Raw genomic sequence first — 26,610 nt, forward strand, 5'->3', positions numbered from 1 at the left:
CATGGACAACTCTCTGGTGGCTTCTGTTCCTACTGCCAGGAGCCCGGGACTTGTTCAGAGGGCAGTCGGCTCTCATTCAAGGCATACATTGCGTCGGTTATTCGCTCCTGTAGTTTTACACATTGTTTTTTTTACACATTGTTGTCTCCACTCTCCACCAGGCCGAAGGCATGGGGAGAGAGTATGTTTTGCGTCCGTCAGTTTACAGCTAATCTCATCTCCGGCCCGCGGCCCGGCAGATGCTGACACACTCTCTGCACACACACTCCCTCGATGCCAATGATGAACCTCTGCCCTAAATTCTTCAGAAGGGCCTGTTATAGCGCCACCATGAGGCTGATTTATGCTAAACGCATTTCATTACATTACCCGTACACATTTTAACCATACATCACGCAAATCGGTATACACTATCTCTATAGTCATGTGATCAACACCGATCTGCACCATTTCCCATATTCCATCCCGATTGGCTGAGATTGCCTTCCAAAACTTGCAGGATTGGTCCGTTTCGAACAAAAAATGCCACAAATCATGAACACAGCGTGCAATTTCCGTGACATTATACATGCACATTGCTAATAGGCCGACGATGAAATGCCACTGTTTTTTCTTTAAATCAGCCTCATGGTGGCGCTATAACAGGCCAATTCCTGTTTTTACCTATAACTGCACCCATCTGTGTACATCTTTGTATGCGCACTCCCTAGAGGCCAAGCTAAAACCTTTGCCCTGCATTTTTCGCATCTGCCTGATCATATAGCGCCACCATGAGGCCTTTTTCTTTACATTACTCGTACAGATTGTATCCATCCATCACACATATAGTATCATAAACACTCCTATCCTCCTGGTGGAGACCTGTGACCCGAGGGGCACCTTTTCTAGTTGACATTGGCAAGATTAGACCCTTCCTCGTCCAGGAGTCTGTCTACCCAGCTCCTTATCCAGGCCTCAGTCATCTCAGAACTTGACAACTGTAACTCCCTCCTACAAGGAAACCAAAAACATGACACCCCCATTCTTTCAAAACCTGATCCAACCCTACAAGACCTCCCCACAGGTCAGCAAACACAGGAAAGCAGTTTGAACCTTCCCTAAAATACTTGGGACAACGCTCCACATATCCCAGACTGTGGAACAAACTCCCCCAACTGCAGACTCGCTCCCAATTTTCCACCGTGGAAGACTCCCCTCTCCCGCTAGCACTGGACTCTATCTGTATCCTTCCTGCCTTGATTGATGCTAGCTATTGACCAGGATATGGCTACAATGCAGACATGTCTTGGCCACTTTAGGCCAGTCAAGCTAAGATTTGACCCAAAAGAAATTGCAATAGTAATCGTTCAAGGTTTTTTTATGGTCCTTAGGGTCATCCAAATAACATTAAAAATTGATTATATACATTTTGGTTCATGGTAAATTCAGGGGTTGAAAGTTTCAAATTTGAATTATGCTTTAAGTAGCATGTGACATGTCAAACTTATTCATGATTCAGGATCAATTGCAAGCATTAGTTCTGCACGAAAAACACTCCTTGGTCTAAAAACGGCCATAGCCGTCTTCACAAATGTGATGAGATTCTACTAGTTCTCATTTTTAATTGTATTTGTATTGTATTGTATTCTCCTCCTCCTCCCGCCAAAAATAGCATTTCAACGTAAGCGTGCAGTCGGTTTTGGCGAAACATGGCGAGGCAATATGTAATGGTAGAGGGCTATGCCAAATGGTAAGGGTGGCGCTATAGCAATCAATTGACTGTCAGTAATACAACTTCGATAATGCGTCTCCTCATGCCGAACGACTTTTGTGTTCTGACTTTTGACCTCTGACCTCTTTAGATCACCCACTATTTTGAATTATATGAAAAACAGTTCAAATCGATCTCTTCCCGGGATCTTTGTTCAAAAATGCACGAAAAGTTCTACACGTGAACTTTGGACCTATATCGCCAAAAAATAACGAGAAATAATTATGCTTTTATGAGCTAATGAATATTGCTATAAGAAAATTACATGCCCAAGTTTTAAGTGGTTAATTCCTTCACCGCTCTTTTTTGTTCAAGATTTTTTACACATTCAAACAGCTGCTAATAGTTAATTACAGATACTCAAAGGGTCCTTTAAGTCTTAAATTATTATCACACTGTAATTATTTCTCAACAGCTTCAATCACATATCTCTGAGGCTGTTATTCTTTGTCGCAATCTAATCCTCCTGCCAAACCCAAACCTCAAACATTGTCATTAGAAGCCTCTAAGTGTTATTGTGACATTAACCTGCTGGCTGCGGGTTGGCTGGTAGGCCCTCGGGGTTCGCAACTGTGAGGACGAAGGAGGGGTAGGGGCGGGGCTCGGCGTGGGAGTCAGGTTGGGCGTTGTGGTTTGGGACTGGGAGTTACTAGCTGGTTTCTTCTGGTTCTTGGCATAACCGCTTTCATTCTTGTAGTTGTTCACGGTCTGTGAGGGAATAGATGGCAAAACATTGGATATTAGAATGGATTTAGGTTCAAAAGCTCAACCCAGCAGCTAGCAAATGTGGGCTTTAAGAGGTTCTAAATGCCAAGTCAGTTTCAGTTTATTTTCATTTATAGTGCAACATCACCCCAAGGGGTCTCTGTGCACACACAAAATACAATAAAGACACAAAAACATAGTAGCAAGAAAACACAGTAAAACGTAGTAAATCATCAATAAAAGAAAGAGAAAAAATTGAATTACAGCACAGTATTTAAGAAAAACAAGCAAGACACGGTGAACATAATAGTTTTCAATGTCAAAACATATCCATCAATCCACCTTTCCTTCCATTCATCCAGGGTCCAAATTTTACTTTTTGTTTTTGGCCCAAATGCCAAAGGAAGGAATGAGATGTACCAGCAAAAAAAGATGTAAAAAAAAAAAAAAATGCAATTATGTGTGAGCAAATTAATCTGCAGCCTATACACAAAATTATAAATTATGAAAAGATTAAGATCGGATTCAGATTAAACGTTTATTTTAAACTTTAAGCATCAGCGTCGTTGGAATGCAGACCTCCTCTGTGATTCTTTTGTCTCCTTTTTTCCTTTTGATGTATTCCAAATAAAATAAAGATGTTACTGGGAATCTCATCCAGGGGGGAAAGTGGGCCGGACACGGCCGGTACAGCATTCCGCTAAAGGATTATGTGCCAGTAGGCCGGTAAGAAGAGGGGACCATATTATAACCTGCCACAAGCGCACGTCCAGCAACAAAATGGTGGCAACACGGTTTTGCAAGTAGTAGAAAGAAAATTAAACAACACACATCCTACATTACTAAATGGCATGCTTGGTCAGGGGCCACATGCAATACCTTCACAGACCACCAGTGGTCCACGGACCACCTGTTGAAAACCCCTGTCCTGGGTGGTGTAAATCTACAAGCTCACCTTGATTTGATTCACATCATTATGCCGTTATCGTTCGGATGAGTATGTTTTTTTTTTTTGCCCTCTTAGGGTGTCAATTTTTCACCCCGCTTTCATCCAAACGCCGTCCCATTTACGAGTCCAGCCAACCATCCAACTATCCACTCGTCTCTCGCTCACCTGTCGAAGAAACTTATTGGCTATGAGGGAATCAGGGGAGACATCCGATTGGCCACATGTGGGGCAGACATGCTCATCAGACTCCAGCAAGGCGGTACGGATACCTGTGGGGTGGGAGAGAAATGGGTGGGGAGAGAGACAGAGGTGGACACACAGAGACAGAGAGTGAGAGAGATATAGCAGGGGAGAATATGTTGGGTCGACAGTTTTAAAACAGAAGGACTGACATCGCAGAATATGTGGCCCCTTTTCCATCAAAAGAACTTTGGTTGTAGAACTGGTTACGTTCTAGATTCTTGGAACCATGCATGCTTTCACGGAACCGGACGCCATGTTTTTGGTTCCAGGTCTGAACCAACTTGTAGGGTTCTGAACCAAAACATTTTCAGTGGAAAAGGGGTGTGAGAGAGGGTGGGGGTTGGAGGGAGGCGTCAGACTTACATTCATCACAGTAGCTGTTCTCACAGCAAGGGCTGACCACAGCGTCGGTCAGCGTCTCCTTACAGATCAGACACAGCAGCTCCTCTGGGATGGGTTCCCCTTCGTCCTCCTCTTCCTCAATCTCGGCCTGTGGCACAGGGACGAATGGAGGCCTCTCCTTTTTCCCCACAGCATAGGCCTCACTACGCCCCCCCCCACACACACACACACACACACACACACAGGAGTATACAGGGATCAGTCACAACCACACAATAAAATGCACACACGGAAAGTACATACAGAAACCAATTACCCAGAAGAAAATAATATCAAATTATCTTTGGACTACATTGTGGAAATCTCTAGTTCATGTCTGAAGGGGAGTGTCTCTCTCACACACACACACACACACACACACACACACACACCCACCCCCCCCCACCCAGTACTCACGCGTCTCTAGGGTTGATAGCATAGCGCCCAGTGCTGGTGAGCATGGCTCCTCTCACACTGGGGTCATCCACTTCCACCATGAAGGAACGAGGGATGCCTGAACTTTTCTTTATCTTGTTAACTGCCTCATAGGTTTTATCCTGATGCTACACACACACGCGCACACACACACACACACACACACACACATTTTATTGCAACTGGTTTCCAACCTACAACTACTTGAATGCAGGAGACTTTAACAGTGTAATGACGAGAAGTCAATCATCTTACCACGTGGGTGGGACAGTTCTTGATGTGGTGTCCGACCTTCCCGCAGCGATAACAAGTGTAGTTGGCAGACAACACAGGAAACCCCTTCTTAACATAACTAGACATGGAGACGGAGAGAGACAGATGGAGGGACAGATTGAGAAAGCATGGCATGAAAACAGAGGGGAAGGGAGTACGATAAAGGACTGAACTAAATTATGTCAGGGTTTAAAGTTCACACAGGGTCTCGATTTGAACTCACTTTATGGGGTCGTATTCGTGGTTGGACTGAGACATCATGGCTCTGATCTTGTCGTCCTCTGACCCAACAGCCTCTGCCAAATTAGCCGTCTACACACACACACAGTACACAAACGTCAAAAGGGCCTACGTCCATGGTCATAGATAAAATAAAGCAATAGCTGTATCTCAAATCTATCTCTCTCACACACACACACACACACACACAATCCGAGCAGCAACCGATGCCTTGGCAGTTATTTTGCTAGCCGACAGTCGAACAAAGAACACTGTGTGTTGGTCGTACTGGAGGGTCAGACAATGCCTTACGACAGATAAATACTGGCAGAGAAGCCAGTTCAACATTGCACTTTACCCACAGAATAAGGCTCATTTGTTTCCTGCCTTTCTGCTAAGAAAAAAAAAAAAAAGACTACAGACGGACAGCCTGCAAAGCATCTACTGTAGTACTATATGTACACAATCCCCAGTCAACCTCCTGACCATGGCTGGTTGCTCCTGCTATACCCAACCTAGTCCTGACCATGGCTGGTTGCTCCTGCTATACCCAACCTAGTCCTGACCATGGCTGGTTGCTCCTGCTATACCCAACCTCCAAACAATCATGTCAAACAAAGATCTACCATTATAACCCAGTCCAGCATGCCAATTCTGGGGCAAAGATTTGGTCCAAGTTGTCAGTCTACAACTACATGATCGATTCGTTTCGCGAAATATTGTTTGGTGTAAAAAATAAAAAAATAAAATAAAAGGAGTGGTCCCCTGGGAGACTCTGGTTAAAGAAATATGTAATGTTTAAGTGGATAATAGCAAAAAAAAGAATCCCACCTAATTGATGAGTAGCAATTAAACTACACATGGCCAGTATTTCTAAGGTGACTTAATTCACTTTAAAAGCATGACCACGACTTGAAATAGAAGGGCAAGAGCTAACCAAGTACGTTCAAATAACAATAACTTGTAGCCAAAGCTATGCAACTGAGCTCTGGGGTTGATTCAGTGATTAGAAGAGGGAATCCTTGGAACAATGCTATGAGATCAGATATGAGATCAGTCCACACATGTTCTAAAACATTTGCCAAGTTTTATTGACCAAACAAGTACATAAACATTACATAACAGAGAAAGCAAAACAATCTTTAATTTGAAAAGCACAAGCCGTTTGTACAAAGAAGCCTTTTGGAGCCCACTTCGACAAACAAACATACAATGTCCACTAATGACCTTTGATAACAGAATAGATTTATTTTACATCCATAGCATTTCAACTAGAGCTCATTTAAAAATGGCTACAGTTTTTGACACTGAGAAGACAACACAAAATCTACAGAAACGATAGCTTTTCAGATTTAACACATGAACTGTCAAAATGAACAATATTGGACAAACAGTACAGCGTGAACATTTCAAACTGACCAAGTTGTATTAGAAAACACACGCATACTGTAGTTTAGTCATCCACAACACACACACATACTGTAGTTTAGTCATCCACAACACACACACATACTGTAGTTTAGTCACCCACAACATAGGCACCTGAAATTAGGCGTCACACAACAGCACACACACCTAAATGTTAGTCAGACATTTGTACACTTTCTGAGTTAACCACATGAACCCTATAGTGTCCCTATTCTGGGAATGTCAGCATAGGCGAACATTCCACTAAAACAGGAGAACATTAATAGCAGATGTACCATTTTTATTTATATTATATTATTAGATTGGATTCCTACTTTTGGCTAAGAGATACAGTGTAGAGGGGTCAACAAGGTAGATCAGGTTTAAGTGGTTAAACTAACACTGAGGTATAGCAGGAAAAGGAGAATGGCTGTGATTGGATCCAAAAGGAAACACATTCTCATTAACAACTATGTTCGAACTGTAAATTTAGCAAAGAAAATGAAGAGTATACCTTTGACAGAATAGCCAGAGATGTTGAGGCGGTGTGATCATTTGCCTGTTTGAATTAAGGATAAAAAGAAAAAGATAAGTTTCACTGATGCGGCAATCATTACCATTACATATCACACACAGATTCCCCATTGGAAATATAATCTTAATAAGGACCTCCAGCGTTAAAACATAAGCACACAGCGACAGATGTTCTGACCCCTACCTGTCCTCACAAAAACACATTTGTTCAAACACACAGATTGTACTTGGGTCTTTGCTTGAATGCCCAGTGCCCCTTCAGCCGACACCATGCTTTGATGAACAGCTTACACATGAAACACTGCACTGCATTTTAGAGGCGTGGGAGGTGAACTCATGCATTTATCACACTTCTACAGCGCCACGGTCTAAGTGAGAGAACATTAACTGAACCATCTGGTGATGGTTATTTACAGAAATGATGGCACTACAACTAAATGATACTACTAATGTTAAAAGCCAACATAACCGAATGGATTGATTTAATCTATGGTATATTTATTATGGAAAGAATTACATTCAGCTTTAGAGGCCAGGTTGAAGTCTTCACAGATAACTGGTTTAGATGGATTGCTCATATCTCGACAATGAGACCTGATTTTGTTTAAATGAATTTGTTTAACCTGTAGAAGCAGATAAATCATCAATAGAGAAGAGAGGCAGATTTTCCCCCTTGTGTGTATTGTATGTATATTGTCTTGTTTTGTATTGTCAATTGTCAGTCGTTTCGTTTTCATGTTTGTCTGATTAAAATTCAATAAAAAGAAAAATAAAGAAAAAAGCAAATATAACACCCCTAAAAAAAGAAAAGAAAGCACATCAAAGGATACAAATCTTCCTTTTCGTTCAGGTGTCAGGCAGCATAATTTGCATCACTGACAAATTCTCCTCGACCAATTAACCCATTTTAAAACACAAATGTGGGTACCTGGCGCAAAAAATATCTTCAGATGGGGGTCTGCGGCCAAATATATATCAATTTGGGGCTGATCTACACGAAGATACTATTTGTGTAAAGCAGTGTAATACAATAATGAGTATGCGCATGCATAAAGTAAGTGGCAAATCGAGTGGCCAAGTGAGTTTAACGACGTTTAATGCAATCAGATAGAACCTTTCCTTTTGGATTTATGGGCTGTCAAGGCTAAAAAGTAGTTTGTCAGTATGCGAACCCACATAACTTCCGGGTATGATGAGGTTGTCACTCGCATACCCTCTAGTGACTAGACACTAGAGGGTATAGTCTAGTCTATACTGTATACTCAAAAACACAACCGAAACCATGCTTTCTCTACTCCTGTAGCCGCTGTACTCCTGTCACTCAAAGCCAGGGAACGTGGGAAACGCCTTTGGCTACAGTCTGTGAGATGCATGCTCTCTCATGACAGAGAGGTAATTGCATTGCAGCAATGTCTGAACTACAATAACGACGGCAGCGTCACATCTAGTGTCCAATATGGTGCGCCATCTGCTTCAAATAACTTTATGCCCAGTTGTGAATAAAAGAGTAGGGACTTGGAGACCATCTGCAACCATGGCAGATGTGCTGCTAGCTACAGTATAGTGCAGTAACACGCTAATTCCAGGATTAGCTTACATAATAAGTCACACGTTATCTACACAGTAAAAATTTAACTGAGAATCTTACTGTGAGTCAACATTGGTATCTCATCAAATGGAAGACATTTTGACTGTCACTGTGTAGATAAACACATTGCTCATACACAACATATTTTATTGGTTTGAAACAATTCTATATTAAAAACGTTATGTACTGTCCAACAACTCAATAGATTCATAATCTAATCAAGACAACAAACAAGTTGTGCAGATGGTTCTTTAACGAGAACTAAGATTAGATTATTGCATAGAGAACCATTTTGTCCTTTGAGTAGCACTTTTAGCAATTCAATACGAAACAACCAAAGACCTACGGTACAAGATTAGAGAAAGAATCTGCAAAGTTAGCAAGTCTGAAGTTGCTCTTATGTTGAGACATGAGCAAGTGATGACAAGCCTTGTGTTGTGTGTGAGCTCAATAGAACCTGATCTGTCTGCTGACATGGCACTCTATGACAGTTGGTTTATCAGTTCTCATAGCTCATCTGTGTCAAACATGACAATGTGATATGGGTCGTTCCACCCCCAATCGGTTATCAGCTCTCACAGTGGCCCAGTCTCCCACTGTTATGTAATAACAAGCACAGACCTGTTGAACAAACAGCTGACCCATAAGGAAGAATGAACACTTTACTTTGCACACAATTAGGTTAAAAAAGTCCCCCCCCCCATCCCCCTCGGTTCTAATGGCATAACGTTACTATACAATGCACATGACTCTTTTGAAAAGGATTTCAATGTGAAATATAACTCAACCCAGAGTAAAAAGCTCAGAGATGAAAGCAAGCCTTGAAACATTAGCAGACGCTAGCGGAGTTACTCATTATTTTAAATGTTAAAAGTTGTAATATTACATTACGCCCAAGCAGTGCTGTCACTCCATACGTCAGCAAGTCTATTGTAGGGGAATAATTGGTTCAATTGTCTATCTTCGGGCTACGAGCTATGACAAGCCACATTTGCATTTCTTGGAGTCGTCGAGGTCTAGCAATTTTGGAAGTAAATGGAACTGATTACACGTTTTAACAGCAGGTGTTGTAGTGGTGTTGGCAGTGTGTGCTGTAAGAGAGGTGGTGAGGTGGGTAGGGGGTTGGTTAGGTGTTGGCAGTGAGGTGGGTAGGGGGTTGGTTAGGTGTTGGCAGTGAGAGGTGGTGAGTTGGGTAGGGGGTTGGTTAGGTGTTGGCAGTGAGAGGTGGTGAGGTGGGTAGGTCAGGTGTTGGCAGTGAGAGGTGGTGGTTACATACTGCTTTGGAGGCTCTGAAGGCTGCTTGGTGGTGGTGGTCTGAACGGGCACTGGAACAAATGAGAAACAATGATTAGCCAAGACTCAGCAGGTTAAATTACACCTAATTTGTTAAGACATATGATATTCTTGGCTAGAAGGCCATCAACGCCAGGTAAAAAAAACGTACCACGAACCACATACTTATGGACGCAGCAAAAAAAGCTATGCCCACCAACGATATCATATAATATGAATTAGGTGGACATCAAAAGCAGAAAATCGAACCCTGGGGACACACAGTGGGGTAGGACCATCCCCAAAGCAATAGAAAAGTATAGAACGGACGTTAACATTCATGGCTATGCCGTGCTCCTGTGTCAAACGGGGGAAGAGGAAGTGCTCCATCCACGGGGGCTTCAGTCCGTGTGATTAGATGCGGAATTGTCTTCACTACAGGTATATGAATTCTGACAGAGTAATCCTTGTACATAATTGCATACAGCACATTTAGCAATACATCTCCCTCCTTTCTGGTCAAGGGTGGAGGAAGAACTGAATTTCATCTTTTAAAAAGTTCCATTAACATGGAACAAGTTTATGCTAGAAAAAGCAAGCTTTTCCACTGTTAGGAATGTTGACATATGAACATGTTGACATATGTTACATGTCTTTATTGTATTTGTCATGTACAATAAAAGTCAGTGGTTACTGAAACTAATTCCACAAGCTTAGTTGGAGGTGAGAAGTTGTGGTGATAAATGCTAATTATACAATGCGGATAAATGTTGGTTACGTGGTTCAAGAATGTTATTTAGATAGCATGTTTAGACATATGCTAGGTTTTACCACCTGCTATCCTAGTTTCTTTGAAGCACTACATTGTTTTCCTTGTGTCACCATTTAAGCCCGACTTCATCTACAAGCTCACAGATCTACAGACTCAAACGTGACACGTCGAGAGCTTGTACGATAGATGGGCTATTTTTGTTACGTGACGCTACAAAGTATAACAGGGCTTTGACCCTGTCATTTGTTGATTAGGCTTCATGCCGTCTACTCTAATCTCCCACGTGTAAGTCACTCTGGATAAGAGCAACCGCTAAATGCCCAAATTGTAAATTGAAAAACTGAAATGGGAACACGACACCGACCGCCCTGTGCAGGTGGCTGAGAGCTGTGGTTCAACATCTGCTCATTTGAATAACTGAACATTTCGAACCGATTCACAAGGAAAACATGTCAGGTTTCACTAAATATGTCAAACATGATGAGAGTTCATTTAGAATCACCACTATTCTCATGTATGCCTAGGACCAGATGTACAAGGTTGTTTTCAGTAGACAGTGGGAAACAAATGATAAGAATGGAAAACAAATGATAACAAATGAAAACAAACTAATGGAGATAAGGTACAGCAGGCAGCTTACACTAAAATAAACCCTAGTTGAACAGAGTCCCCAAGGGGTCCATACTTAAAGGAAAATAGCGCAGTTGACCACATGGACGCAATTGACGATATTCAGACCACTGCCACCTTGCTAGGAAGGTGCTAACTAGGTGCAACTTCCCATAGACAGCCCATTCATCCAAACAGAAAAGTCCTATCTACCAGTAATTGTATTAAATAACATCACACTGACAAACATTGCAGCTGTATGGAAATGTCTGCCCTATTCTATAATATTTATTCCATGGAGTCCGTGCTGAGTGTTGGGATGGGGGGGGGGACATCTTCATCAATGCATGCAGTTTAGCCCAGTGCTGGGTCCTAATATATTTGACTTACGTCATGGTATATGTCTTGCCACTAGAGGACTTGACTCCCCCCATGGGAATTCTCCGGATGATGACAGAGGAGTTCTTTGAAATGATGGCTTCGTCGTCTGTGTACTCTGATGAGCAAGAGAAATATGAGAGAGAGATTGATTAGTACACAGATCCATAATGCTGAGGACGGTGTGGTAACGATGTGTCACATCAGTTAAGTGTTAGATCTCATCTACAGGATGCTACCACACATTAACGTGATTTTATCACCCGCCGAACGATTACCGTGGAAGTGGTGCAATTTCCTCTGTGCGCATGTCGTCGAAATGACACAGGTGTCCTCGTTGATCGTGTGTATAATCTACATGTTTTATGTACACACACGGTGATCTACACTGTAGATCAACACTGTAGATCAACACTGTAGATCACCGCCACCGTGTGTGTGTATATAAAACATGTGAAAACATCCAATCGCTTTGGTTTGCATTTTGAGCCAACATCTTCCCCCCCCCCCCCCCCGTTAGTTTTCATAGGCCAAACAAACAGTAAAATGTTCAGTGTTCATTTAAGCACATGATGCAACTCAGAGAGAGTTCAAATGTAAATGTGTAGACGGTAGTAGCCTTGCTGAGGCAGAGCAGGAGCCTCTCTCTCTCTCGTTTGTGTAGCATGAGGCAGCTTGGTGGACATGACACGGCTAGTATGTCGTGTCATGCCAGCTTGGTGGACATGACGGGTGCAGTACTTAGTTTAGACAGTTTTTGGTTTAGACTAGTCATTGGTTAGACCAGACATTAGTCCTACAACTACAACCTATGTCAAACCCTCACCCTAAACCTAACCTTGACCCATGTCTAACCAATGACTAGTCTAAACTAAGTATGCACCCCGACATGACACGGCTAGTATGCCATGAGGCAGCTTGGTGGACATGACGCCAGTATGTTGCGACTCGCAGGGGCATTGGGTCCCATTTTTAGAGTCTTTGGCCAGAGATGGAACCCCAACCTCCCGATCTGAGGGTAGACACTAACCCCAAAGCCAGCGGGCTGCTCTAAATGTAAAATGTGTACTCCAAGTTGAAGTACTCCAACCGAAATCACACCGTTCTGACCACCAATATAGGAGATCACCTAGTGTGGCAAAACACACCCTATAGGATGGATTTCTATGTACTTCTTTGCAACACTAGTATATAGCATAAGTGATCTCCTCACATCAGACTAAACCATTACAGGACCACGATTAAGTAAACTCCCAAGGCTTTTTGTGTTATCCTTTTAGCATTGCTTGCATAATTGTACTTTTTTTAAAAAAGGTCATTTTTAAGGCGAACATTACTCAAATCTTTGCTACTGGAACAAAGTATTTTGAGATGGGGGTGCGCGGCAGAATAAATCCCGGTAGGCCTATTATTTAGGGTGTCCTTGACAGGTTGGAGCACCACACTGATATAGCAACAAGATTTACTTCAAGACAATTTTAGAAATCTGCCTCAGGTCTTCGCTTAAGTGGGTTAAAAAGTGATTTAGGTAGAAAATCGTTCAGTTTTCACCGTTTTAAGAGTGCATACATGTAATTCACGAGCAGGAAAATCATTCAGATCATGAACAGCATGTCAGAAGAAGCTCCAGGGTGGTAGGTAGGTAATGCAACAGGAATTCTGTCCATTCATGAGGTCCATTGTCCTGAGGTGACACTTCTACAGAAGTTGCTGCCATCATCATCATCACCCCCCCGACCCCTCATCGCCCCCCCCCCACCCCCCCTGCGCGGTGACGTCAGCAGCCAGCTAGACTAGACAGCTGTCACGGACACACCACGTGTTTTAAAGGTTATATATATGTAGGATTTGTTTAAAAGAAAATGTATGGAAACTAATAATAATAAAAATAAACCAATACATCCACAAAGCTATTTAAAAAAGAAGTTGCAGAATAGAAGTAGGCTATGCTACGTAACATAACACATTTCAACATGTCATTCTGTCAGCCTTAACAACAATAAGGTATAGTTCGTCATAAACGTTACCAAACAGTTTTATACCTTCTTTGGTCTGTGCGTTGGTGATCTGCAGGTCGCAGTCCCCGGGCTTGAGTTTCTCCCTGCCCATGATCTGTCTCTTCAGGTCGCTCAGGGTGATGTGCAGGCCGTCAAACACCACCGTGTCGTATTGGAGTTTGGACGAGAATTTGTAATGAATGACAGCCATGTCGGCTGGTCGAAAGCAACACACAGCCTACACACGGCGGACCCACGATTACGAACGCTGACAACCAGGGAATAAATGGGGGATGATATTATCTACGCACTTTTTAACGTGCGATTGCAGCCAGGCAGGGCCAAGACAAGAGTGTCTGGCAGGCAGCAGCCACGGGCAGGTTGCTTTAGCTCGCTACTAGCTCCGGCGTTAGCATCCGGTTTCCTTGTATAAAGCCTCGCGCTGCTGCCAACTGAAAACTGTTACAATGTTGCTTACTTGCTTCTTGGTGGTCGTAACAAAATTACATTTAAACATGAAACACCGGGGCGCGTGCTGTGCCGCCGCGTGCGCCCTTCCTTCCCCACCACACACAGCCAGGGCCAGGGCAGGGCAGTCACAGGACTGGACAGCAGAGGTTTCAAGGCAATGTTTTAAATGAGTACGACGAGTCAAATTGAGAATGTAAACTTTTCTTTTATTCGTCCCCCGCTCCGATCAGCTGTGTCTCCATGTTGAGACGGCTCGTCCTCTCAACTGTTGGCTGACAGAAATCACCAGCTGTTTCCACCAGCAACGACTCGTCATCGTCATGCGTGTGATCATCAACACAGCACGGCGCCGCCGCTGCACCTGTTACGTTAAACACACACAAAATCCTCGAATCATCGGTATTATTTGACATGCGTAGCCGCTAGTCTACTGCTAAAATATAATTTCCTCGTTGAAATAACATTCTGAGTGGCAGTGCCAACTATAACTTCTGATGAAAGTTTCAAAAATAATAATAATGTGGCATTTTCACTTACTTTTTATACACAGAGACAGAGTGTACCGTTGGATAGTATTATTGTCTGGATGGATGCATTTCATAGTTTAATTCGGTAACATTGTTTTAATCAGAAATCATTAATTAATAATGTAAACTAAGATTGTTTCTGTAATTGCAGACTGACAGTACTAATGTTGCCAAAATTGTCCACTAGGTGGGGAACAAACACCATTTATGGAAGGAGATTTGTCTCTCGACGTGTTGTCAGGGAGGGCTGTGGACTCAACCAGTAGGCTTGGTGAGGTGAGGCCGGGGAGAAAGAAGGTAGGCCTACGTTACATTATCTTGAAGGACCCCCTCGAAAATTAGATGATGGGTCTCAGGCGTTTATCCTTCTAAAACGTTACTTTATACAAGGTGACTGATGATGATGATGATGAGACACAGAACCTTTTTTCTCTTATTGCATAGAGTAGACAAGATTATGTTTGGTGTCCTGTCTTTGAATGTTTTAGTAATGAATTGGTGATTTATTTTGTTTATATTTATGTTTATTCAACTTTCAACATGATCATCACAGGTTTCAAAAGACAGGTGCCATTAAAAACACTGAATTATTTTGCCGATCACAAATATAAAACTCAAATCTAAAATCCACTATCATTTAAAAGTCTGCACATATATGGGATTGGTGATTTTCTGTATCTCTCAGTTCTGCATGATGGGGTGTCCAGGTCGTCTCCATTTCTTCGTCCAGAGATCTCTTTCCTGAGAGGAGGTAGCCAGTTCCTGAAGTTCGATTTGAACAGCTTCCTGGCGAAGTCAATGATCTACATAACTATAGATTTTCAGGCCACATTGCCCTTACATCCTGTCTTATATTATGCTGATCAGAGCAATGGTCACAGAGTTATGGTCATTTGAAAGGTTACTTTAGAAACCACCATAACACTTCTGTAATGCCCCACACAAATGCATATTATTATTGTATATTTTCTTTGTTGTGACTATTGTGACGGCAGATCCCTGCACAGCATTTGTGCCATGTTTGGTGATGATTGGACCAACAGTGTGCCCGCATGGCCCCCGGGGGACCCTGACATGGCTCATGGTGTGAGTATTGTGATCATGATCATGATTGTGATCATCCTACAGACCTGACAATGAGGTGTATATATATATACAGTATCTTCCCTTCTTCTCTGGAGTCCTGCCTCAAAGCAGACCAGAGTATAGAAAACTGTCGTTCCCTGATGTCATCGCTATAGGGACACATGCATGCATCAGTGGCAATGAAGGACCGGGAAGTCTGGCGTGGCATTGTAAAATCCATGATCTCGACCGCGGTCGAGAAATGATGATGATGATGATGTGATCATGGAAAACCCCTGAACAGTGTTTGGTGCTAATAGGAGCAACGGTGCACTTGCAGCATGCACCCAGGTCCACTGTCATACCTGTGCGTCCTTGCGTTCGGGAGGTATAGGGGCAAACGATATGACCACACTCAGAGAGTGTGTGGGTGAAGTTTCAAGGCAATCCGACAAACCGGAAATAGGAGCAAAATGAAGGAAAGGATACAAAGACATCTATGGGAATTAAACCAGATAAGCAAAAGATACAAGAGAAGGGAATGAGTAAGGAAACATGAAGGCAATGAAGAAGCTATCATTACCCCAATGACATTGTGACATCACTAGAGTGTAGACTGGTGGGGGCCAACACACACACACACACACACACACACACACACACACACACACACACATGCATCCTCCCTTTTCTGCCTCCTGCCTCTTATGAAGAAAATGGTAATGGCATACAGTATGATGTCACAGAGGAAGCTATAGAAGCTGCTACTTCTACTTTACTTTACTTTTTTTTAAGAAGTGTGAACTGATTGGGCATTATATTCAGTGAGAGAGGGGGGGGGGGGGGGGGGGGGGTATAGAGAGGGAGGTGAAAATGTGAGAGGGGAATGGGGGGTTACTGATTCTCCAAATCAGTTATGTCTTTGTCCAGCCACACAAACCCATACCTTCCCTGTTCTGAATGGGCCAAACATCCAGAAAAAAATAGCAAGCTCACAACTCATTGTGAGCTTGTAGATCTGCTATTTTGGGCAAAGATATTTAGTGTAGTGGAGCTGGAAAAAGCAGGCGGCCTAGTATAGTCCCCTGGGGGACTCCGGTCAAAGAGGTACATAGGATTTAAGCAGTTACACATGGACGCGGGCACGTGCACTGCACAGACCCGTTCTCTCCTGCCTTTTCAGCACAGAGGAGGGATTTGCCCTATCTTCCCTGGCTTAATGCACCATTGTGAGAGCAGTGGGAAGATGGAGTGAGACGGAGAGAGAGAAACACAGGAGAACGAGAGAGAGAGAGAGAGAGAGAGAGAAAGAGAGAGAGGATGGAGAGAAAGAAGGACTGGGAGACAGAGACTGTAGAGAGAGGGGGAGGGTGGAAAGAGAGAGGAGGGGAGATGGGGAGAGAAAGAAGCACAATGCTGTGGCTTTTAAAACTATGATGATGTTCTTATCATGATGTGATAGAGGACATTTTCCCTGACTCACCCATCAAAGGACTGCTTCAGAACAATTATACTCACAGCTCGGTGTGTGCGTGCGTGTGCGTGTACACCTGTACTGACTGACTGACTGACATATTTTCTTTATCCCTCTCCCATTACCCCCATCTGTTTCTCCATTCTTTCTTCTTCTCTTTCATCCTTCACACGCCCTACTTCGCTCAGCTTGCTGTCATCTTTGACTTTCTCTCTCCCCTTATTCTGACTACTATCTCGATCACCCATCCTCTGATGCTCACTCAAGATGCGCACGCACGCGCACACACACACACACACACACACACACACACACACACACACACACACACACACACACACACACACACACACACACACACACACACACACACACACACACACACACACACACACACTTGAGACTGCTGTGACGGCAGCTCAGAGTGCTCTCTACTCAGAAGCACAAGTGTCTCTTGTCCTCAGAGACTCGACTTAGAAAAGGGAATTATCAGATTGTCTTTTAGCGAGCCACTAGTCAAGGTTTCAGTCCTTATTGGAAAGGTCATATCCTGTTACAGGCAGCTGTGCAGGCCACCTGGGACTGTTTTTTAGATCTGTGTTTAAGTGGAAACAACACAAAAATGGCCAGACTAGGTGTCCGGATGGGAAGCCACCATTGCAGAAACAGGCCGGGCACTCCAATGAATTCTTTGAATATTAAGAGTGAGATATTCGCCAAAACACTCTCTTTGCCTGAATGGCGAGGAAGTGAACTGCTTATCTTGAATAGCCAGGGCAGAGGGCGGTGTTCAGTATCATGACAGTATCACCCATTGGTTGACGCCTGTTTTTCAGCAAATGTGACCATAATTTACAACCAGTAAGACGCCTGAGGGCGAGAAGCCGAGGTCGCGTGCACTGGCCATATATGGAGCGTATCTTGAGTATACAGGGTTTGATGAGGTCAGATTAACATATGGAATATCAGAACAGGTCAGCTCCATGTATGGAGATCTAAGGGTGACAGCGGGGGCAGTGTCTTGAATGTACAGGGTTTGATGAGGGCCTTAATTATCTTTGAGAACTCACGGGCTGCCGGGCGCGGCTGCACAAATAACTTTGGGGCAGACCCGTCTAGAGTTTAAATGGACAGGTATCAGTCAAAAGGGAGACATCGAAGAGGAAGGATGGATGGGAACAGGGGAAGGATAAACATGTGGAATGTCAGAACAGGTTCTGACATATATCCATATACTTATATTGATGACATCAGGGATCTCCATATATGGGCTTAATTGCGACAGCAAGTCGCATTTACTATGACATCAGATCTCCATCCATGATGATGTCACGTGATGTCACGAGACCTGGGCACCATATACACATGGGGACTTTCCCTTTGTATGGGGATTTTGAGTGATACACTGACGGGAAATGCACGATTCCATAGTTAACTGCGACCTTTGGTCGCAAAAACTCATATAACAATTGAAAGAAGACTTTAAACAAGCAACTGAAAGTATTTACGACAATGTATACTTAGGTATAAAAAATCAAGTGGCAATTCTTCTGCAGCCAGCAGGGGGGGAAATAGCGACACTTCTAGGCCGTTAATGAGAACTGCATTATAGGCTTCCTCATTGTCTTCATTTTCAGTGCACCGCTCAGTTCACACGGGTGTGATTTTTACTATCGTTTTGGGTCCCGGGGAGATGTCAGATTTCTCTTTTGGGTCTCGATCTCAAACGTTTGGGAAGCACGGGCATAGACTAACAGTGTGGGGGGCAGTAACAATGTAACATGGAGTTGGAGTTGAGGACTAGACTTTGGGTCAGGAGACAATTGAGGAAATAAGAGCAATAAATAAATGAATTGAAAAGTAAATAAATGACATTTCCATTCATAGCAGTGCTGCCGTGTGTCAAACACGGTTAGAGGAAGCACTCAATCCATTGGGGCTTCTGTGACGCATTTGTTCGACACAGAATTATACCATTGAGTGGTATCCATGGCAACAAGCATCGCCGGGTCCCCCAGCAGAGTAGAGGGCTGTGAACAGAACACGTCATAAGCGGGCATAAGTATAGCGCAAAGTTATGACCTATACTACTTTATATGTATGGAAAACATCAACTTTGGTTCAGAATGCTGCGGGTGTGTGAACCGTGTGAATGTTCAGATTGTAGATGTCGGATGTCCAATGCATTCAAATTGAGGTGAAATTGCATGATTCTTTTATTTACCTCATAACGCTGTCAGAGGTAAATAGAAATCATGCAAAATGAGTGCTGGCATTTTCTTCACCTCAATTTATATCTTCGAGCCTTGCACCTGGAAGGATTTTGTTTTAATAATCTGACAGTACTTCTTTCTCAATGCATTCAAATGAAAAAGCCCTCTTCCAGTAAGAGTTGTGATGTTGTTGGTTGTTGGTTATTGATGCCTTTGTGTGTTTTTAAACTTGAAACTTCTTCTTGTATAGTTTGGGAGGGGGGTGTCCCTGATCTGAATTATTTCATTGTTTTATTGATTTATTTTTAATCTATCTTCATGACTTTTTATGCCATGTATACTTGTGTCAAATATAACAAATATAAAATATGTTGCTCACGCACGGGGAATGGGCAAAGAATTTATACTGTATATGGCAGTACAGACTATGCCTAGATAGATAGATAGATAGAATTCATTAGGACATCAAAGTGAGCTTCACCTCTCCCTCTGAGACTCAAGCTGAGATACACAAACAGATGTTAGCAACGATCACTGGGGACACACACACGCAAGTGTGCGTGTGCGCGCACACACACACACACACACACACACACACACACACACACACACACACACACACACACACACACACACACACACACACACACACACACACACACACACACCCCTCGTTTTTATTTTCTAGTAGTTTGAAATTTGTCATGCGTGTGTGGTAAAGGTGAGGTAATGGCCAGGTACGACAGCTTGGCTGGGTTGGCATAATATCCACACTGCCACACTACCAGATGTGAGTGTGTTTGTGAGAGAGCGGAACTCGTGGGTGTGTCTCAAGACAGACTCTGAGCCTTGATCATATAAGCCCTGTTCCCATGGCATGAAAACACAGTATTTATTCTGCAACCACTCCAAGGAACAGCAATGTCTGTGTTCACCTACCTATGTGTCCGCCTATGTGACGTTAACCCACCTATGTGACGTTAACCTACCTATGTGGCCATAAGCACCAGTGGTATGACTATGAGTACCAGTAGGGGCGCTGTTGTGCCAGAGAGAGGAGAGGAGGGGGGGGGGGGGGGGGGGGAGGGGAGTTGCACCACTCAGTTCACACGTGTGTGATGTTTTTATAAACATCCAACACACACAGTAAAATCCTCAATGTCTTTTCATTTTCTCCTAGTTTTGTCGTTGACTCGTTGTGCGAAGGAGCCTGCCAAAGATCCAAACAACAAGTCAAGGACGTACGTATGTCCCCCACAGTGCAATTAGGATTAGCGACATGTGTTTCTTTCTACATATCATACGTATGTGCATTTCAAACACCATGTGCCGAGTCAGGGTTCAGTGGCTCGCTCAATGACACGCTGGCTGTTGCAGGGGTCACGTTTGTTATGGATGGATGAGAAGAGGGATGGCGAGTGACAGGTCTTTCATTTATGAGTCTGTCTCTGGAACAACCACCAGTGCACCCTGCCACTCCTATCTTTATAGCGGTGTGGTACAACATCGTAATATAATCCCGTTCCTGCCAGGCGAGGCTCTGTGCAGTTTATGGGCTATTAGCATAAAGAGACGTTTCCTCTCATTGGCCCAATGGAGCTGAAGAATGCAATTACTACAGTGCTATCCAGCTCACTGGAGAGGGAGACGGGCAGAGAGAAAGAAAGAAAGAAAGAAAGATGTGGTCACAGAAAAGAGGTGAAGAAAGAAGGACAAATATTAGAAGAGTGATAATGAAAGGCAGATGTATCAATTCATGAACAAGTTTTGAAAGAGAGGGAGACTGATCAGACTCAGAGAGAACGAGAGAGAGAGAGAGAGAGAGAGAGAGAGAGAGAGAGAGAGAGAGAGAGAGAGAGAGAGAAGTGAGAGATGTTTTAGAGAAACGAGAGAAAAGGAGTGCATGGACACAAAAAGTGTATTGACTCATTTCAGTGCTGACCCCACCCCATAATCCCCACTTCCTAATCTCTGACAGCACGCACGCACGCACGCACACAAATCATGATCCTCTCTCTCCCCTCACTCCACTCTTCTCTCTGTCTCGTGAGTTTCACAACGCCACACACAGTCAAGTTTTATGAAAGAATTAAGCCCCAGTACAGTTTGTACTTAGAAATACAACAAATGGCCAACATAGCCTATCTACAACTATATACTCTCTGTCTATATTGCCTAGGTAACACTGAGAGCAGAGATCACATTTATTGATCCATTGGATGGGCACACCTTGGACTGATCAGCTGACCTGTAGTCCTACTGTATGTGGCACATACAGTAGGACTACAGGTCAGCTGATCAGTATGATACTATGTGCTGTCCACTGTCCGTGGTGGAGGCGTTTCTCCCTGGGACATGGCTCCCCCTGCTGGGGCAGTTTATGTGGACAGGCCCAAAGTGACACCCCACAATGTCCATCTGAAGAGTGTGTGCACTGATGCACGCACACACAATAGTGTTCACTTAGTTTTGTTATAGGGATGTCTGGATTATGTTCCTACAGCACTCTTTAGCCCTCAGCCTTCCCCACACTTAAAGAATGCTGAATTAATTTGCACAAAGAAGGATATCAGTTCCCTATTGTCTTCACTACCTAAGCCTACACGTATATGAATTGTGACTGGGTGGGTAATCCTTGTACATAATTGCATACGTAGCACATGTGTGTTTTTCTATCATTTCTGAGAGTGTTTGGAGCAGCCAGCCAAAATGTTTACCAGTGTGTGTGTGTGTGTGTGTGTGTGTGTCAGAGCGCAGGCTGGCCAGAGTGACCTTGTTATTGTCGAAAGCTAGACAAGAATCTGACTGAATCTGAATGCACAATCAACCCTACACAGAGCTGCATCTACGCATTCACAGACACACACACACACACACACACACACACACACACACACACACACACACACACACACACACACACACACACACACACACACACACACACACACACACACACACACACACACACACACACACACACACACACACACACACACACAAAATACAAAATAAACTGACCATGGGCACTTTGAAAAGGTGATTCTTTATTTTTCTAATAGGTTACTGTATATAATATTCCTTCTCTCTATGGATATATGCTTTCATATTCATATTATGTAAGTCAAAGTGTGCTTTTACCACAGCTGGTCTGTCTCCAGGCCAGACTGCTGATATAGTTGACAGGAGGTTTTACATCAGAAACCACACAGGCCAAAGTCCCTCACTGTTCACTTTGAAGAGTCATTTATACTTCACATGGCGCTCACATCACGATGCACTTGGACTAGTTTAGTGTAGATCAGCCATAAAACACTCAAGAGTTAAATTAACAATGAGGATCTGACCGTGTTGCCAGCTGGCAGTACATGTATGTGTGTGTGTGTGTACCCATGTGTGTGTGTGTGCATGCAAGTGTGTGTGTGTGTGTGTGTGTGTGTGTGTGTGTGTGTGTGTGTGTGTGTGTGTGTGTAGAGGCCTATATGTATCGAATGACATGAAGGGCTCAATGACTTGGAGGAAGATACAATTTGACCCATAACCAACTGATTTTAAAGTGAGCTAAACCACACCTCACCGCCTCTAAAACATCAAAGCAACATAAATAAATAAACAAATGTAAGTAAATGGTTTTCAAATCATTCTGAAATGGCCACTCTGCTGCTTTAAGATACTAAATGAACCTTCTGACAATGGCTGTAATGCCAGTCCAACTCCATGAGGTTTTTCGGCGCTGAAACGTTCTATGGCAGCCATCTTAGATCCAGAAATTGTTATTGTTATTATACACCAAGAGGAGGACGGTTCACCTCACAATGGCTTTGATGCAGCTTCATCGTTCACAAAATGTGGCTTCAATACTTCAAAGTAGTGGTTCCCAAACATTTTTGCTCAAGACCCAAATGAGACATTTTATGTCTCTCCGGGATCCTGCAGTGAAAATACCTGAACGTGCGTCGCTTCAAGATCTGCTATTTAAAATTATACTCTCTAACTATACAGAAATGGGTCCTCATTGACACACAATTTGGGAAACAGTGCTTCAAAGGAGATGGAATACTCGTGTTCTGATTCTAGATCTGTGTATGGGATGAGACTCCCAGAACCAAAGATGTCTCTGGAAGCAGAGAAGGAGAAGATGTTAGATTTTCTTCCGAGAATAATTTACCATTCTCACCTATTTTTGATAATGTATTCCTTTGTCTGAGTAATTGGTTACAATTGACAATAAGCAGATATAAAGGTCTATATGTGTTGTACTCTCAAATCCACTTCAACCAGTGATTCTTGTAATTTTGTTCAATGGCGTTTTCCGTTCATACCCTACCCATTAATCTTAGGAATGTTGAGACTATATTCAACATAATGTATCTTTTATAATCCTCACATATTTTAAGATGGAGGTCGGCGGCCAATTTCATTTTTTGAGGTCCTTGACATGAAATAGCTTGAAAACCTTCCGATATAGAAACATAGGTTTTTCAGAAAAGATTTAGAAGCCTTATTTTTTTTAATCTGCCTCATATCAGGTCTATGGGTTAATGAAATGTCACCCCGCTGCCACCATGGTTGCTACCCTGCTTCTTCCTATGCAAAATGCCAACATGGCCACCGTGTGAATATGGTCTCTTGAGAGCGCGCTGTCCTCATATGCAGCCAAAGTCAATCAGTTACATGAGCTGCCTGCTGCTGTAGCCTACTGAGTGATTCCTAGAGATCACACAAATTGTCTGATTCAAAATGGCTGCAGATGGGAGCTCTGCAGGCATCTCTGACCCTATACTAAACCGAACAGTAACTGCATGAGCAAAAACAAGTCCTCAACGTATCCACCAAAAGTAGCCTACAGAATGAACTTTGAACAGATGTGGAACCTGGATCATCTACAATTCTATAAAATCGTCAGTGTTAATTAACTGCAAGTATACAAATGGAACCTTAATGGACCCATAAAAAGTCCCCTTGGTTCCAGTTGTAAACAATGGAAGTTACAAATGGATGAACTGACACTGAGAATGTTACTGTGTGGCGTCTATGTCTCACAATAGTTAACTTTTAGCTGTTGTGTGTATAGGGCACTGCTCTTGTCTTGACCAACATAGTGGCTTTGTAGAAAGTGATGGGTAGTTTTTCTCTTTTTGGGGAATCTCCTTTCAATAGAGGGTATGTGCCGCGGGTGACATCATCATCATCATCATCATCATCATACCCAGGCCAGTTCTTTATCCCATTCTGACCGGGCACCCATTTTGGTGTTAGCATCATGTTATGCTTTACCTATTGAAAAATAGCAGATCTACAAGCTCATATCGCGCCACCGAGTGGCGCGATACGAGCTTGTAGGTCTGCTATTTTTGAAAAATTCGAAGAACGACTGACATTTTTAGAATCTGATCTCAGGTCAGAATGGGTTCATCAGACCAGTGTGTGTCCAGTGGAAACCTCGTATGAATCTGATCTCAGGTCAGAATGGGTTATGCAAGAACGCCTAGTGGCAAAAAAAAAATACTTTCTGGCCTTGACAGCCCATATATTCAAACAGAAAAGTGCTCTAATCTGATTGTATTAAATGAAGTTACGGTGGTTACACACCGGCCGCGTTTCCCGATAAACCGATGGAGAAACGGTTACATTTATTTGCCACTGGATTTGACATTGACTTTATGCACGCGCATACCCTCTGTTGGTCCTATAGTAGTCCTGAGATTAGGCCTACACTATCAGGATGTACACTATCTGGAATTGTCACAAATCTTTAAGAATACATTTGTTTTTAACATAAAGTATATTGTAGGATATTATAACATTTAAAATTCCCTTTCCTATAGAATCCTACAGAAAATCCTTAATATTTTGCACCGGCCGGAACCACTTGCATTTCTGAAAAACAAAAAAAAACATAAACCATACAAAATAATTCATATACAATTCACCAAAAGCATGAATTCCAGAGTCTTGTACATCAATATTCTGTTTGATGAGTACAAATCCTGGACACTTAAGTTAACGGTTGCACATCAAGTCATTAGCCTACCTTTTGTTTTGACAAGCTGGTGTCAGAAAAGTCTGATGAACCATGCTGTCATCTTGGGTAGTTTATCCTCAATCAGCCTGGACCAACCTTGATGAGTTCTAGATGTACTCTGTCTTTGTCTTATAGGCCTATGTTCTCTGTATTGTCAATGGACCTTTGCTTCGCTAAACCCCACCCCAAATGCTTTCAGCTGGGCAAGCTAGCTTCTGTCACCTCATAGCTGTCAATGTTATTGTGCATGGCTGTGTTGAACAGTAACACATACACAGCTTAGCGTCAGGAAAGTTACACCCATGCACGCAGGCCAGGTGATGGCAATACTAATCACCATGCAGTCACCACAGTGTCTTACTGTGCATTACATGAAACCTCCTATAGGTGTCGGGCATCAAAGTTGATTTAGTTGGATATAGCCTAGTTTTTCCTTCTAACACTTCCTCATATTTCTAGTTTATTGAAATAATATCATGCACATTTTTCAGGTGCATAGCCTAGGCCTACTGCAGGCCTTGTTGACTAGTTGTATAGAAAACATTTTGAATCTCTTGCTACTCCAGGTCTGGCAGATAGTGGAGTGGAGTGGGTGGGGCTTAGCGAAGGGTCAGTATTGTGTTTTACACATTACTGTTTACCAATATCTTGAACTATAACTACTTTGTGTTCCCAAAAGAATGCTCTTGGCCTTTCACTGTAGAGATTACCAGGACTTTCAGGGGTTTCGGGGAGACTGTACGGAAAGGCAGGTTAAGCTTCCACTGACTTGAGATCAGCTGTCATAAGGGACTACTGAGTGCACACTGCATACCTATAGCCCCCTCTGCTGACCCCAAATCAGCCCAACAGACCGCCAGTGCAGACTCCAGAGTGGTCTCTGGCAAATCAAATTCCACTAGTAGTATACACTGAATATGGTCTTCTTGACATTTGTCTTTCAAAAAAATAAAACCATGTCCATTTTGTCCAGGTATATATCTGCCATAAACAACAGATTCACAACCACAAAACAGTCCTTGTATGGCTGGGTCTACTGAGGAATGAATGGCTGGGTGTTATTGTTATTAGCTCTACACAGTGCAATGCTCAGTGTTAATCTATCCATTTGTAACCAAGCGTGTATACCCAAATGTAACCACATCGTGGACCCTTAATTGGTCCATGATACAGTAACAGTTATACGGTAGCACACACAAGACATCTCTTCACCCACAATGGCAGGCTCGCAAATGCTGCAACATGTTGTATATTGTAGATCAGCATATTGTTTTTGCAAAATGTTCGCCTATATATGTCCAGAACATATTGGGATGTCAGGTC

General features: G+C 43.0%; 1 protein-coding gene across 1 annotated transcript in view; it reads right to left on the reverse strand.

The window, feature by feature from the left end:
- The window catches only part of LOC308324228 (uncharacterized protein), a 26,821-nt gene extending 12,560 nt beyond the window's left edge, over positions 1-14,261 (reverse strand). The window contains exons 1-10 of the mRNA XM_080776224.1: positions 13,558-14,261; positions 11,528-11,633; positions 9,761-9,809; positions 6,877-6,921; positions 4,960-5,048; positions 4,719-4,815; positions 4,446-4,591; positions 4,011-4,192; positions 3,570-3,673; positions 2,279-2,458 (exon numbers count right to left, since the gene is read on the reverse strand). Coding sequence (XP_080632350.1) covers positions 2,279-2,458; positions 3,570-3,673; positions 4,011-4,192; positions 4,446-4,591; positions 4,719-4,815; positions 4,960-5,048; positions 6,877-6,921; positions 9,761-9,809; positions 11,528-11,633; positions 13,558-13,723 — 1,164 coding nt within the window. The 5' untranslated portion in view covers positions 13,724-14,261. The remainder of the gene's footprint in view (positions 1-2,278; positions 2,459-3,569; positions 3,674-4,010; positions 4,193-4,445; positions 4,592-4,718; positions 4,816-4,959; positions 5,049-6,876; positions 6,922-9,760; positions 9,810-11,527; positions 11,634-13,557) is intronic.
- Positions 14,262-26,610: the final 12,349 nt, after the last annotated feature.

This window comes from Protomyctophum bolini (genome assembly GCF_963924005.1).
Source record: "Protomyctophum bolini genome assembly, chromosome: 11".
NCBI classification, from domain to species: domain Eukaryota; kingdom Metazoa; phylum Chordata; class Actinopteri; order Myctophiformes; family Myctophidae; genus Protomyctophum; species Protomyctophum bolini.